This window comes from Oncorhynchus mykiss, chromosome 3 (genome assembly GCF_057628025.1).
Source record: "Oncorhynchus mykiss isolate SJ-2025 chromosome 3, ASM5762802v1, whole genome shotgun sequence".
NCBI classification, from domain to species: Eukaryota; Metazoa; Chordata; class Actinopteri; order Salmoniformes; family Salmonidae; genus Oncorhynchus; species Oncorhynchus mykiss.
This window is the reverse complement of record NC_143024.1, coordinates 8307990-8325000: the sequence shown is the minus strand read 5'-3', so window position 1 is coordinate 8325000 and position 17011 is coordinate 8307990. Positions and strand designations below refer to the sequence as shown.

The following is a 17011-nucleotide window of genomic DNA, read 5'->3' as shown; positions in this document are numbered from 1 at the left end:
TTGAAATATCCAATAAATGTCGTTCCACTTCATGATTGTGTCCCACTTGTTGTTGATTCTTCACAAAAAAATACAGTTTTATATCTTTATGTTTGAAGCCTGAAATGTGGCAAAAGGTTGCAAAGTTCAAGGGGGCCAAATACTTTCGCAAGGCACTGTAGGTCTGACACAGTTTGGGTCTGGAGTGTCTTCCCCTTTGAAGAGGGGGATGACCGCGGCAGCTTTTCAATCTTTGGGGATCTCAGACGACACGTAAGAGAGGTTGAACAGGCTAGTAATGGGGGTTGCATCAATTTCGGCTAATAATTTTAGAAAGAGGGGGTCCAGATTGTCTAGCCCGGCTGATTTGTAGGGATCCAGATTTTGCAGCTCTTTCAGAACATCAGCTGTCTGGATTTGGGTGATGGAGAAGCGGGGGGGATTGAGCAAGTAGCTGCAGGGGGTGCTGAGATGTTGGCAGGGTATTGGTAGTAGCTGCAGGGGGTGCTGAGATGTTGACAGGGTAGGGGTAGTAGCTGCAGGGGGTGCTGAGATGTTGGCAGAGTAGGGGCAGTAGCTGCAGGGGGTTCTGAGATGTTGGCAGGGTAGGGGTAGTAGCTGCAGGGGGTGCTGAGATGTTGGCAGGGTAGGGGCAGTAGCTGCAGGGGGTGCTGAGATGTTGGTAGGGTAGGGGTAGTAGCTGCAGGGGGTGCTGAGATGTTGGCAGAGTAGGGGCAGTAGCTGCAGGGGGTTCTGAGATGTTGGCAGGGTAGGGGTAGTAGCTGCAGGGGGTGCTGAGATGTTGGCAGGGTAGGGGCAGTAGCTGCAGGGGGTGCTGAGATGTTGGCAGGGTAGGGGTAGTAGCTGCAGGGGGTGCTGAGATGTTAGCAGGGTAGGGGCAGTATCTGCAGGGGTTGCTCATCTAGACATTCTACTGTATCTACTAACACAGTATCACCATATCTACATACCAGACCCCTCATCTAGACATTCTACTGTATCTACCAACACAGTATCATCATATCTACATACCAGACCCCTCATCTAGACATTCTACTGTATCTACCAACACAGTATCATCATATCTACATACCAGACCCCTCATCTAGACATTCTACTGTATCTACCAACACACAGTATCATCATATCTACATACCAGACCCCTCATCTAGACATTCTACTGTATCTACTAACACAGTATCATCATATCTACATACCAGACCCCTCATCTAGACATTCTACTGTATCTGCTAACACAGTATCATCATATCTACATACCAGACCCCTCATCTAGACATTCTACTGTATCTACCAACACAGTATCATATCTACATACCAGACCCCTCATCTAGACATTCTACTGTATCTACTAACACAGTATCACCATATCTACATACCAGACCCCTCATCTAGACATTCTACTGTATCTACTAACACAGTATCATCATATCTACATACCAGACCCCTCATCTAGACATTCTACTGTATCTACCAACACACACATCATATCTACATACCAGACCCCTCAACTAGACATTCTACTGTATCTACTAACACAGTATCATCATATCTACATACCAGACCCCTCATCTAGACATTCTACTGTATCTACTAACACAGTATCATCATATCTACATACCAGACCCCTCATCTAGACATTCTACTGTATCTACTAACACAGTATCATCATATCTACATACCAGACCCCTCATCTAGACATTCTACTGTATCTACTAACACAGTATCATCATATCTACATACCAGACCCCTCATCTAGACATTCTACTGTATCTACTAACACAGTATCATCATATCTACATACCAGACCCCTCATCTAGACATTCTACTGTATCTACTAACACAGTATCATCATATCTACATACCAGACCCCTCATCTAGATTGTACTGTACTGTATCTTCTACTGTATCAGTGGCTCCCCGATGTCTCTACAGGGCTCTCTGTTGATCTTCCTCACAGAAGGGAGGAGAAGGAGGAGGAGGAGGAGGAAATGTTTTTAACATCCATGACTTTTCACTGAACCATCTGGGGAGTTGATGCTCTTCTCTCCCAGTTATTATCATGTAGATGGGTTGTAGAAGTGATTTAGCTGGTGTTATGAGTTCACATTCTTCTGGAGGCAGGAGGAGCTGGCAACAGTTCTGTAATTACATTCTAGCCTGTGATGTGGGGGCTGAGAGAGGCTCAGTAGCTGTCTCGGACACAGGAACTTTTGATACGACGAAGGGCATTAAGCACCTGGTCATCGTCTTCATCTCTCCACCGCTGATTCATAACAGAACAATTATAAAACATCTCTGAGGAGAGAGAGAGATACCTCACCTCTTATGACATCAGACTCTGAGGAGAGAGAGAAATACCTCACCTCTTATGAGAGATCTCTATGGGTCACGATGTCATCCAGTTAGCTTTTACTCCCTCTCTCATCTCTTTCCTTCCTGTCTTCTCCCTCCCTCCCTCCCTCCCTCCCTCCCTCCCTCCCTCCCTCCCTCCCTCCCTCCCTCCCTCCCTCCCTCCCTACAGTACCTTCATCCATTCCTCCCTCCCTCTCTCCCTCCCTCCCTCTCTCCCTCTCTCCCTCTCTCTCTAGCTTCCTCTCTCCCTCTCTCCCTCCCTAGCTCCCTCCCTCCCTCCCTACAGTACCTTCATCCCTCCCTCCCTCCCTACAGTACCTCCCTCCCTCCCTCCCGGGTGTAGTGATAGATATCAGAGTCTAGAGTTATGTTGTAACAGGTCATAATGGCTGAAATTGGTTTCTGTCTTGTTATATTGATAAGGGAGAAAGGGGTCAGGTTCTGGTATCTGTCTTGTTATATTGATAAGGGAGAAAGGGGTCAGGTTCTGGTATCTGTCTTGTTATATTGATAAGGGAGAAAGGGGTCAGGTTCTGGTATCTGTCTTGTTATATTGATAAGGGAGAAAGGGGTCAGGTTCTGTAATGTCTTGTTATATTGATGAGGGAGAAAGGGGTCAGGTTCTGGTATCTGTCTTGTTATATTGATAAGGGAGAAAGGGGTCAGGTTCTATAATGTCTTGTTATATTGATAAGGGAGAAAGGGGTCAGGTTCTGGTATCTGTCTTGTTATATTGATATGGGAGAAAGGGGTCAGGTTCTGTAATGTCTTGTTATATTGATAAGGGAGAAAGGGGTCAGGTTCTGGTATCTGTGTTGTTATATTGATAAGGGAGAAAGGGGTCAGGTTCTGGTATCTGTCTTGTTATATTGATAAGGGAGAAAGGGGTCAGGTTCTGGTATCTGTCTTGTTATATTGATATGGGAGAAAGGGGTCAGGTTCTGGTATCTGTCTTGTTATATTGATGAGGGAGAAAGGGGTCAGGTTCTGTAATGTCTTGTTATATTGATAAGGGAGAAAGGGGTCAGGTTCTGTAATGTCTTGTTATATTGATGAGGGAGAAAGGGGTCAGGTTCTGGTATCTGTCTTGTTATATTGATAAGGGAGAAAGGGGTCAGGTTCTGGTATCTGTCTTGTTATATTGATAAGGGAGAAAGGGGTCAGGTTCTGGTATCTGTCTTGTTATATTGATAAGGGAGAAAGGGGTCAGGTTCTGGTATCTGTCTTGTTATATTGATGAGGGAGAAAGGAGTCAGGTTCTGGTATCTGTCTTGTTATATTGATAAGGGAGAAAGGGGTCAGGTTCTGTAATGTCTTGTTATATTGATAAGGGAGAAAGGGGTCAGGTTCTGTAATGTCTTGTTATATTTATGAGGGAGAAAGGGGTCAGGTTCTGGTATCTGTCTTGTTATATTGATAAGGGAGAAAGGGGTCAGGTTCTGTAATGTCTTGTTATATTTATGAGGGAGAAAGGGGTCAGGTTCTGGTATCTGTCTTGTTATATTGATAATGGAGACAGGGGTCAGGTTCTGTAATGTCTTGTTATATTTATGAGGGAGAAAGGGGTCAGGTTCTGGTATCTGTCTTGTTATATTGATAAGGGAGAAAGGGGTCAGGTTCTGGTTTCTGTCTTGTTATATTGATAAGGGAGAAAGGGGTCAGGTTCTGGTATCTGTCTTGTTATATTGATGAGGGAGAAAGGAGTCAGGTTCTGTAATGTCTTGTTATATTTATGAGGGAGAAAGGGGTCAGGTTCTGGTATCTGTCTTGTTATATTGATAAGGGAGAAAGGGGTCAGGTTCTGGTTTCTGTCTTGTTATATTGATAAGGGAGAAAGGGGTCAGGTTCTGGTATCTGTCTTGTTATATTGATAAGGGAGAAAGGGGTCAGGTTCTGTAATGTCTTGTTATATTTATGAGGGAGAAAGGGGTCAGGTTCTGGTATCTGTCTTGTTATATTGATAATGGAGACAGGGGTCATGTTCTGTAATTTCTTGTTATATTTATGAGGGAGAAAGGGGTCAGGTTCTGGTATCTGTCTTGTTATATTGATAATGGAGACAGGGGTCAGGTTCTGTAATGTCTTGTTATATTTATGAGGGAGAAAGGGGTCAGGTTCTGGTATCTGTCTTGTTATATTGATAAGGGATTAAGGGGTCAGGTTCTGGTATCTGTCTTGTTATATTGATAAGGGAGAAAGGGGTCAGGTTCTGTAATGTCTTGTTATATTGATAAGGGAGAAAGGGGTCAGGTTCTATAATGTCTTGTTATATTGATAAGGGAGAAAGGGGTCAGGTTCTGTAATGTCTTGTTATATTGATATGGGAGAAAGGGGTCAGGTTCTGGTATCTGTGTTGTTATATTGATGAGGGAGAAAGGGGTCAGGTTCTGGTATCTGTCTTGTTATATTGATGAGGGAGAAAGGGGTCAGGTTCTGGTTTCTGTCTTGTTATATTGATAAGGGAGAAAGGGGTCAGGTTCTGGTATCTGTCTTGTTATATTGATAAGGGAGAAAGGGGTCAGGTTCTGTAATGTCTTGTTATATTGACATTTTTACACTAGGTAGTGTGGACCTAAACATCTTCCCACATTATACTCTAGGTAGTGGGGACCTAAACATCTCCCCACATTATACTCTAGGTAGTGTGGACCTAAACATCTCCCCACATTATACTCTAGGTAGTGTGGATCTAAACATCTCCCCACATTATTCTCTAGGTAGTGTGGACCTAAACATCTCCCCACATTATACTCTAGGTAGTGTGGACCTAAACATCTCCCCACATTATACTCTAGGTAGTGTGGACCTAAACATCTCCCCACATTATACTCTAGGTAGTGTGGACCTAAACATCTCCCCACATTATACTCTAGGTAGTGTGAACCTAAACATCTCCCCACATTATACTCTAGGTAGTGTGGATCTAGCGTTACTAATACATATAACATTAGCTAGCCTATATCATTACTAATACATATAACATTATCTAGCCTATATCATTACTAATACATATAGCATTATCTAGCCTATAGCATTACTAATACATACAGCATTAGCTAGCCTATATCATTACTAATACATACAGCATTATCTAGCCTATAGCATCACTAATACAAAGAGCATTATCTAGCCTATAGCATTACCAATTCATACAGCATTATCTAGCCTATAGCATTACTAATACATCGAGCATTATCTTACCTATATCATTATCTAGCCTATAGCATTACTAATACATACAACATTATCTAGCCTATAGCATTAGCTTGCATATAGCATTACTAATACATAGAGCATTATCTAGCCTATAACATTACTAATACATAGAGCATTATCTTACCTATATCATTATCCAGCCTATAGCATTACTAATACATACAGCATTATCTAGCCTATATCATTACTAATACAGAGCATTATCTTGCCTATATCATTACTAATACATAGATTATTATCTAGCCTATAGCATTACTAATACATACAGCATTATCTAGCCTATATCATTACTAATACATAGCATTATCTTGCCTATAGCATTACTAATACATACAGCATTATCTAGCATATAGCATTACTAATACATTTATAATTATCTTGCCTATATCATTATCTAGCCTATATCATTACTAATACATATAACATTAGCTAGCCCATATCATTACTAATACATACAGCATTATCTAGCCTATTGCATTACTAATACATACAGCATTATCTAGCCTATAGCATTATCTAGCCTATAGCATTACTAATACATACAGCATTATCTAGCCTATAGCATTACTAAAGCTACCTCCAGTTTGTGGGGTTAGTCTGCTTTAGGCAGGATAAGCTGCTATTGAGAAGTGTGCTGAAATAATTATCTCATTAGGAAAAGCAGGCTCCTAATGTCCATAAAGTGTTTAAATGTTAGCTTTTTTTAGTCCCTTAAATTCATATTTTTATATATATATATATTTACACCCACGATACAGAATACCAGAGACCCTTCTTCCTATCAGTTTACGCATCTCACCTGCTCTGCAACGATCGTTGCATTTTTCAAATGATTTTAATTACATGCTGTTGAAAAGAGAGATCGTTAAAAACGCCGCGATTTAATGAAAGGCATCTTTCCATTTGTCATTGTGAGGAGCTCTGTCCTTCTTACCGTGAGATTGTCTGAATGAGAGATTGAGCCAGACAAATAACTCCATCCCTCTGTTTCTCTACTCCTCCATTTCTCCGTTTCTCTACTCCTCCATCCCTCCATTTCTCTACTCCTCCATTTCTCTACTCCTCCATTTCTCTAATCCTCCATTTCTCTACTCCTCCATTTCTCTAATCCTCCATTTCTCTAATCCTCCATTTCTCTACTCCTCCATCCCTCCATTTCTCTACTCCTCCATCCCTCCATTTCTCTACTCCTCCATTCCTCCATTTCTCTACTCCTCCATCCCTCTACTCCTCCATTTCTCTACTCCTCCATTTCTCTACTCCTCCATCCCTCTACTCCTCCATTTCTCTACTCCTCCATTTCTCTACTCCTCCATTTCTCTACTCCTCCATTTCTCTCCTCCTCCATCCCTCCATTTCTCTACTCCTCCATTTCTCTACTCCTCCATTTCTCTACTCCTCCATTTCTCTACTCCTCCATTTCTCTACTCCTCCATCCCTCCATTTCTCTACTCCTCCATCCCTCCATTTCTCTACTCCTCCATCCCTCCATTTCTCTACTCCTCCATTCCTCCATCCCTCTACTCCTCCATTTCTCTACTCCTCCATTTCTCTACTCCTCCATCCCTCCATTTCTCTCCTCCTCCATCCCTCCATTTCTCTACTCCTCCATCCCTCCATTTCTCTACTCCTCCATTTCTCTACTCCTCCATCCCTCCATTTCTCTACTCCTCCATCCCTCCATTTCTCTACTCCTCCATTTCTCTACTCCTCCATTTCTCTACTCCTCCATTTCTCTACTCCTCCATCCCTCCATTTCTCTACTCCTCCATCCCTCCATTTCTCTACTCCTCCATTTCTCTACTCCTCCATTTCTCTACTCCTCCATCCCTCCATTTCTCTACTCCATTTCTCTACTCCTCCATTTCTCTACTCCTCCATTTCTCTACTCCTCCATCCCTCCATTTCTCTACTCCTCCATCCCTCCATTTCTCTACTCCATTTCTCTACTCCTCCATTTCTCTACTCCTCCATTTCTCTACTCCTCCATTTCTCTACTCCTCCATTTCTCTACTCCTCCATTTCTCTACTCCATTTCTCTACTCCTCCATCCCTCCATTTCTCTACTCCTCCATTTCTCTACTCCTCCATTTCTCTACTCCTCCATTCCTCCTCGGTGTTCTGACTAGTATTTGTGTGTGTTATGTGTGAAGGTCACTCGGTGTCCTGACTAGTATTTATGTGTGTTATGTGTGAAGGTCACTCGGTGTCCTGACTAGTATTTGTGTGTGTTGTGTGTGTGAAGGTCACTCGGTGTCCTGACTAGTATTTGTGTGTGTTGTGTGTGAAGGTCACTCGGTGCGTCTGCTGGGTCAGAAGAAGGACAACGGGAAGCGTCTTGGTGGAGCCAGACTGGATCTGCCCAAGATTAGAAAGAACCCTCTGATAGAGATCATTTCAATCAATACAGGGTAAGCTGCTGTTTTCAACCAGGGGAAACACGCACACACTCACACACACACTCGCACACACACTCGCACACACACTCGCACACACACTCGCACACACACACACACACACAGGTAACAAATGGGGGGGAGGCCAGAGGTGCCTGGCTGGCCTCCTCACTCAGACCGGTGCCTGGCTGGCCTCCTCACTCAGACCGGTGCCTGGCTGGCCTCCTCACTCAGACCGGTGCCTGGCTGGCCTCCTCACTCAGACCGGTGCCTGGCTGGCCTCCTCGCTCAGACCGGTGCCTGGCTGGCCTCCTCGCTCAGACCGGTGCCTGGCTGGCCTCCTCGCTCAGACCGGTGCCTGGCCGGCCTCTGTTTATTGAATGGTACTGTTGCCCAATACCTACGTGACCTACCGACCTGACTGGTCAGTTTCCAGGCCAACCAGTAAAACTGTTGTCTCAGGTTAACTGATGTGGTCTCAATACATTGTTAAGGTCTGAGGAGATGAGAGAGATGAGAGACACCGTTACGACCCTGCACCTCTATGACCCTGCACCTCTACGACCCTGCACCGTTACGACCCTGCACCGTTACGACCCTGCACCGTTACGACCCTGCACCTCTACGACCCTGCACCGTTACGACCCTGCACCGTTACGACCCTGCACCGTTACGACCCTGCACCGTTACGACCCTGCACCGTTACGAACCTGCACCGTTACGACCCTGCACCGTTACGACCCTGCACCGTTACGACCCTGCACCGTTACGACCCTGTACCGTTACGACTCTGTACCGTTACGTTACGACCCTGTACCGTTAAGCCCCTGCACCGTTAAGCCCCTGCACCGTTAAGCCCCTGCACCGTTAAGCCCCTGCACCGTTACGACCCTGCACCGTTAAGCCCCTGCACCGTTACGACCCTGCACCGTTACGACCCTGCACCGTTACGACCCTGCACCGTTACGACCCTGCACCGTTACGACCCTGCACCGTTACGACCCTGCACCGTTACGACCCTGCACCGTTACGACCCTGCACCGTTACGACCCTGCACCGTTAAGCCCCTGCACCGTTAAGCCCCTGCACCGTTACGACCCTGCACCGTTACGACCCTGCACCGTTACGACCCTGCACCGTTAAGCCCCTGCACCGTTAAGCCCCTGCACCGTTAAGCCCCTGCACCGTTACGACCCTGCACCGTTACGACCCTGCACCGTTACGACCCTGCACCGTTACTACCCTGCACCGTTACGACCCTGCACCGTTACGACCCTGCACCGTTACGACCCTGCACCGTTAAGCCCCTGCACCGTTACGACCCTGCACCGTTACGACCCTGCACCGTTACGACCCTGCACCGTTACGACCCTGTACCGTTACGACTCTGTACCGTACCGTTAAGCCCCTGCACCGTTAAGCCCCTGCACCGTTAAGCCCCTGCACCGTTAAGCCCCTGCACCGTTAAGCCCCTGCACCGTTAAGCCCCTGCACCGTTAAGACCCTGCACCGTTACGACCCTGCACCGTTACGACCCTGCACCGTTACGACCCTGCACCGTTACGACCCTGCACCGTTACGACCCTGCACCGTTACGACCCTGCACCGTTACGACCCTGCACCGTTACGACCCTGCACCGTTACGACCCTGCACCGTTACGACCCTGCACCGTTAAGCCCCTGCACCGTTACGACCCTGCACCTGGCTAAGTGTTCTCCCCACCACAACCCTGGCTAAGTGTTCTCCCCACCATTACCTTGGCTAAGTGTTCTCCCCATCATTACCCTGGCTAAGTGTTCTCCCCATCATAACCATGGCTAAGTGTTCTCCCCACCATAACCCTGGCTAAGTGTTCTCCCCACCATAACCCTGGCTAAGTGTTCTCCCCACCATAACCCTGGCTAAGTGTTCTCCCCACCATAACCCTGGCTAAGTGTTCTCCCCACCATAACCCTGGCTAAGTGTTCTCCCCACCATAACCCTGGCTAAGTGTTCTCCCCACCATAACCCTGGCTAAGTGTTCTCCCCACCGTAACCCTGGCTAAGTGTTCTCCCCACCGTAACCCTGGCTAAGTGTTACCCCCACCGTAACCCTGGCTAAGTGTTCTCCCCATCGTAACCCTGGCTAAGTGTTCTCCCCATCGTAACCCTGGCTAAGTGTTCTCCCCATCGTAACCCTGGCTAAGTGTTCTCCCCATCGTAACCCTGGCTAAGTGTTCTCCCCATCATAACCCTGGCTAAGTGTTCTCCCCATCATAACCCTGGCTAAGTGTTCTCCCCATCATAACCCTGGCTAAGTGTTCTCCCCATCATAACCCTGGCTAAGTGTTCTCCCCATCATAACCCTGGCTAAGTGTTCTCCCCATCATAACCCTGGCTAAGTGTTCTCCCCATCATAACCCTGGCTAAGTGTTCTCCCCATCATAACCCTGGCTAAGTGTCATTCATCTCATGAAACCTTGATGTGGTTTTGTGTTTGAATACTGAGGAACCTCATTAGGGTTTTTATACAGACCTTCTGACCCAGTAGTACACACATCCATCTGCAAAACTCTCACACAGTCCTGTATAACTAACCTTGTGGGGACGCACAATTCAGTCCCATTCAAGATCCTGTTTACCTTAACCTTAACCCGAAATCTAAACGTAACATTAACCCGAAATCTAAACCTAACCTTAACCCGAAATCTAAACCTAACCTTAACCCAAAATCTAAACCTAACCTTAACCCGAAATCTAAACCTAACCCGAAATCTAAACCTAACCTTAACCCGAAATCTAAACCTAACCCGAAATATAAACCTAACCCGAAATCTAAACGTAACCTTAACCCGAAATCGAAACCTAACCTTAACCCGAAATCTAAACCTAACCCGAAATCTAAACCTAACCTTAACCCGAAATCTAAACCTAACCGTAACCCGAAATCTAAACCTAACCGTAACCCGAAATCTAAACCTAACCTTATCCCGAAATCTAAACCTAACCTTAACCCGAAATCTAAACCTAACCGTAACCCGAAATCTAAACCTAACCCGAAATCTAAACCTAACCTTAACCCGAAATCTAAACCTAACCCGAAATCTAAACCTAACCTTAACCCGAAATCTAAACCTAACCCGAAATATAAACCTAACCCGAAATCTAAACCTAACCTTAACCCGAAATCTAAACCTAACCCGAAATCTAAACCTAACCTTAACCCGAAATCTAAACCTAACCTTAACCCGAAATCTAAACCTAACCGTAACCCGAAATCTAAACCTAACCCGAAATCTAAACCTAACCTTAACCCGGAATCCCCTATAAATAGCATTTGACCTTGTGGTCCCCACAAGTATAGTTAAACACGCACACACACACACACACACACACACACACACACACACACACACACACACACACACACCACAGATTACGTGAGATTGATGCAAGGAAAAGCCCAGAGGGGTACAGAAGGTGTTTTGATGTTTCCAGAGGAGGAAGCAACCAGGGGCCCCCATGACAGCGCTGCGCTGCCACATCACGCCGTGTCGGTTGGGTGGGAGGCAGAAAGAAATTGAATTTCTCAGGAGATATATTGAATATTTGATGAGCGAGCGGTAGGTGGGTTTAGAAAACAGTGTCGCCTCACCCTCCCTTCCTTCCAGCTTGAACAGGATCCATTTTACAGCCTCCCTCCCTCCCTCATCCCCCGTCTCTTCCCCCCTGTCCGTCCCCCGTCTCCTCCCCCCTGTCCGTCCCCCGTCTCCTCCCCCCGTCCGTCCCCGTCTCCTCACCTCCCTCGTCCCCCGTCTCCTCACCTCCCTTGTCCCCCGTCTCCTCCCCCCTGTCCGTCCCCCGTCTCCTCCCCCCGTCCGTCCCCGTCTCCTCCCCTCCCTCACCCCCCCCCCCATCTCCTCCCCTCCCTCATCCCCCGTCTCCTCCCCCCGTCCGTCCCCCGTCTCCACCCTGTTTTATGGTGTTTACAGCCTCCCTCCCTCATCCCCCGTCTCCTCCCTCCCTCATCCCCCGTCTCCTCCCCCCGTCCGTCCCCCGTCTCCTCTCCCCAGTCCGTCCCCGTCTCCTCCCCCCAGTCCGTCCCCCGTCTCCTCCCCCCAGTCCGTCCCCCGTCTCCTCCCCCCTGTCCGTCCCCAGTCCATCCCCAGTCTCCTCCCCCCTGTCCGTCCCACGTCTCCTCCCCCCTGTCCGTCCCCCGTCTCCTCCCCCCTGTCCGTCCCCCGTCTCCTCCCCCCTGTCCGTCCCCCGTCTCCTCCCCCCGTCCGTCCCCCGTCTCCTCATCCCCCGTCTCCTCCCCCGTCTCCTCCCCCCTGTCATCCCCCGTCTCCTCCCCCCAGTCCGTGCCCCGTCTCCTCCCCCGTCTCCTCCCCCCTGTCCGTCCCCCGTCTCCTCCCCCTGTCCGTCCCCCGTCTCCTCCCCCCTCCCTCATCCCCCGTCTCTTCCCCCCTCCCTCATCCCCCGTCTCCTCCCCCCTGTCCGTCCCCCGTCTCCTCCCCCCTCCCTCATCCCCCGTCTCCCCCCCCTGTCCGTCCCCCATCTCCTCCCCCCAGTCCGTCCCCCGTCTCCTCCCGCCTGTCCATCCCCCGTCTCCTCCCCCCTCCCCTCATCCCCCGTCTCCTCCCCCCTGTCCATCCCCCGTCTCCTCCCCCCTCCCTCATCCCCCGTCTCCTCCCCCCTGTCATCCCCCGTCTCCTCCCCCCAGTCCGTGCCCCGTCTTCTCCCCCGTCTCCTCCCCCTGTCCGTCCCCCGTCTCTTCCTCCCTGTCCATCCCCCGTCTCCTCCCTCCCTCCCTCGTCCCCCGTCTCCACCCTGTTTTATGGTGTTTACAGAGCTCCTCCCCCTGTCCGTCCCCTGTCTCCTCCCTGTTTTATGGTGTTTACAGAGCTCCCTTCCCTCCTCACATGGGTTCTAACATCAATGGGGTTGTTCATGTTTAATGGAAAAGGCTAATTTCATCAGTTTGAATCAGGAAAGGGCCTGTTGTGATTCCTCTCAGGGAATTACCTCAGAAGACCTGGGGTTCTCGGCTTTATATTTGTTGCTTTAAGTGAAAGGGTGGTATATATAAACACACACACACACACACACACACACACACACACACACACACACACACACAAACACGGTTACGACCCACTCAGCGGAGGTCATAATCTGCTGTTTGTAGACAGCCAGAGCAGAGAGAGAAGCCTGTATGTTGTGTGTGTGTGTGGGCGTGTCAGAGAGACAATGTGTGTTTTAAAAAACAGCCTGTTGCACCTCTGCTTCCTGTCCAGAGCTTTGACCTTTGACCCCCTAGGTAAGTCAGAGGAATCTACGCATGTCTCTCTGTATGTGTCGGGGAAACAATGGGGCCTTGTCATTGGGCAGACCAACACATGCAATGCTCTTAACCGTCCTCAACCCCGCCTACTGATTGGAGCCTGGGGTACAAAGACATGCAGGCAGGCAGCCACTGAGAGAATAGGCTGGGCAGTGTCCTCTCTGTCCCTGTTATATACGTGCCGCCTCTTGCACAGAGATGCAGTGCCTTAGACCGCTGTGATACAGCCTGGAATCGAACCAGGGTGTCTGTCGTGCCGCCTCTTGCACAGAGATGCAGTGCCTTAGACCGCTGTGCCACTCACCACTCTAATCTTACTGTCTCTGTGATATGTATATAAGGGTTGATAAACAAGGTTCTGGGTAGTCAGTGTATCTCAGGGTTGATAAACAAGGTTCTGGGTAGTCAGTGTCTGTAGTGTATCTCAGGGTTGATAAACAAGGTTCTGGGTCGTCAGTGTCTGTAGTGTATCTCAGGGTTGATAAACAAGGTTCTGGGTCGTCAGTGTCTGTAGTGTATCTCAGGGTTGATAAACAAGGTTCTGGGTAGTCAGTGTCTGTAGTGTATCTCAGGGTTGATAAACAAGGTTCTGGGTCGTCAGTGTCTGTGGTGTATCTAAGAGTTGATAAACAAGGTTCTGGGTCGTCAGTGTCTGTGGTGTATCTAAACAAGGCTGATGTGTATTTGACAGTACTAGATGGTCTAGTGTCCTGGTGTGTGTGATTATGAGTAAGACAGAGCAGTTTAAGGGCTCCTAGAGGGACTGTGTCATCAACCCTAAAAGTTCCAGAATTCTGGTGAGAAATGGCAGCCATATTGGTCAGGGAGCAATCCCAACCTTGGTCTCATTGGAATGAATGGCAGGAGAGACTGTGAGTGCTGTTTTATATGATACTAGAACAGTACTTGTTGCATTTACAACTAGTCTAAATCCTGTCATCAGCTGATGTCAGCCGGTGTATGTCTGTGGGTTGACTGCATTTGTTTGAATGGAATGTTTTATCGGCAGTTAATTTGAAAATTTAATGGAATCAATCCTTTAAAACTGGCTAGCTAGCTAGCTAACACATACAGTGCAGATACAATCTTCAAAGTCTGGAGAACCATGGTTCACTAACTCCCTGACCAACATGGCTGACTTTTATCCTGTCATAAGAAGGTTCATGACCAATCTAGTATTATAACTTCTATGGTTCTTTTAAAAATATATATAATTTTTCACCTTTATTTAACCAGGTTGGCCAGTTGAGAACGAGTTCTCATTTACAACTGCAACCTGGCCAAGATAAAGCGAAGCAGTGCGACACAAACAACAACAACAGAGTTACACATGGAATAAACAAACGTACAGTCAATAACACAATAGAAAGGTCTATATACAGTGTATGCAAATTAGGTAGGATAAGGGAGGTAAGGCAATAAATAGGCCGTGGTGGCAAAGTAATTACAAATTAGTGATTACACTGTAGTGATAGATGTGCAGAAGATGAGTGTGCAAGTAGAGATACTGAGGTGCAAAGGAGCAAACATAAATACATAGCAATATGTGGATGAGGTAGTTTCTTCCCCTCTGTACCTGTGATAGTGAGTCAGTGTGTACTCTAAGGGTTCTGCTCAATGGACGACCTCAGATTAGGCTAAAAAACACATTCAGTTAGTTAAACATTACGCTCCAGACACAAACATCATAGGGTAAACATTATCTAGTGCAGACAGGCAGTGTTGCCAGGCGCGCGTGTGTCTGCATTGATACCTAGAGAGACGAGGTTCCTCCCTCTCTGTGTCTGATGGCTGGCAGACCTGCCCCAGAGACTCGGGGAATGTGTGTGACTGTGTTCATGCATCTCTGGCAGACCTGCCCCAGAGACTCAGGGAATGTGTGTGACTGTGTTCATGCATCCCTAGGAGACCTGCCCAGAGACTCAGGGAATGTGTGTGACTGTGTTCATGCATCCCTAGGAGACCTGCCCTAGAGACTCGGGGAATGTGTGTGACTGTATTCATGCATCCCTGGCAGACCTGCCCCAGAGACTCGGGGAATGTGTGTGACTGTGTTCATGCATCCCTAGGAGACCTGCCCCAGAGACTCGGGGAATGTGTGTGACTGTGTTCATGCATCCCTGACAGACCTGCCCCAGAGACTCAGGGAATGTGTGTGACTGTGTTCATGCATCCCTGGGAGACCTGCCCCAGAGACTCGGGGAATGTGTGTGACTGTGTTCATGCATCCCTGGGAGACCATGGGGGGGATATCAGTCGCTGTCTTTGATGTGGTACCTAAAATCTGTGGTTTTGTAGAACAACGCTGAACCAACTCCTCACCCAGCAGCACCACAGGTTAATTAGACACTGTAGGGGGATCTAGTTTCAGACCAGTATGTAGAGGGGATCTAGTTTCAGACCAGTATGTAGAGGATCTAGTTTCAGACCAGTATGTAGAGGGGATCTAGTTTCAGACCAGTATGTAGGGGTATCTAGTTCCAGACCAGTATGTAGGGAATCTAGTTCCAGACCAGTATGTAGGGGAATCTAGTTCCAGACCAGTATGTAGGGAATCTAGTTTCAGACCAGTATGTAGGGGTATCTAGTTCCAGACCAGTATGTAGGGAATCTAGTTTCAGACCAGTATGTAGGGAATCTAGTTTCAGACCAGTATGTAGGGGTATCTAGTTCCAGACCAGTATGTAGAGGGATCTAGTTCCAGACCAGTATGTAGGGGGATCTAGTTTCAGACCAGTATGTAGGGGTATCTAGTTCCAGACCAGTATGTAGGGAATCTAGTTCCAGACCAGTATGTAGGGGGATCTAGTTTCAGACCAGTATGTAGGGAATCTAGTTCCAGACCAGTATGTAGGGGTATCTAGTTTCAGACCAGTATGTAGGGGTATCTAGTTTCAGACCAGTATGTAGAGGGGATCTAGTTTCAGACCAGTATGTAGAGGATCTAGTTTCAGACCAGTATGTAGAGGATCTAGTTTCAGACCAGTATGTAGAGGGATCTAGTTTCAGACCAGTATGTAGAGGATCTAGTTTCAGACCAGTATGTAGGGGGATCTAGTTTCAGACCAGGATGTAGAGGATCTAGTTTCAGACCAGTATGTAGAGGATCTAGTTTCAGACCAGTATGTAGAGGATCTAGTTTCAGACCAGTATGTAGAGGGATCTAGTTTCAGACCAGTATGTAGGGGGATCTAGTTTCAGACCAGTATGTAGGGGGATCTAGTTTCAGACCAGTATGTAGGGGTATCTAGTTTCAGACCAGTATGTAGAGGGTATCTAGTTTCAGACCAGTATGTAGAGGATCTAGTTTCAGACCAGGATGTAGAGGATCTAGTTTCAGACCAGTATGTAGAGGGTATCTAGTTTCAGACCAGTATGTAGAGGATCTAGTTTCAGACCAGGATGTAGAGGATCTAGTTTCAGACCAGGATGTAGAGGATCTAGTTTCAGACCAGTATGTAGGGGGATCTAGTTTCAAACCAGAATGTAGAGGATCTAGTTTCAGACCAGGATGTAGAGGATCTAGTTTCAGACCAGGATGTAGAGGATCTAGTTTCAGACCAGTATGTAGAGGATCTAGTTTCAGACCAGGATGTAGATGATCTAGTTTCAGACCAGGATGTAGAGGATCTAGTTTCAGACCAGTATGTAGGGGGATCTAGTTTCAAACCAGGATGTAGAGGATCTAGTTTCAGACCAGGATGTAGAGGATCTAGTTTCAGA

At 47.5% G+C, this 17011-nt stretch overlaps 1 protein-coding gene across 2 annotated transcripts in view; it reads left to right on the top strand.

The window, feature by feature from the left end:
• The window catches only part of LOC110506554 (CDKAL1 threonylcarbamoyladenosine tRNA methylthiotransferase), a 699428-nt gene that overhangs the window by 200176 nt on the left and 482241 nt on the right, over positions 1–17011 (top strand). The window contains exon 7 of one of the 2 annotated variants that reach the window (XM_090230627.1): positions 7859–7979. The exons of the other annotated variant lie outside the window; for it this stretch is intronic. Within the exon in view, the coding sequence (XP_090086753.1) occupies positions 7859–7979 (121 nt within the window). The remainder of the gene's footprint in view (positions 1–7858; positions 7980–17011) is intronic. 2 annotated transcript variants of the gene reach the window in all.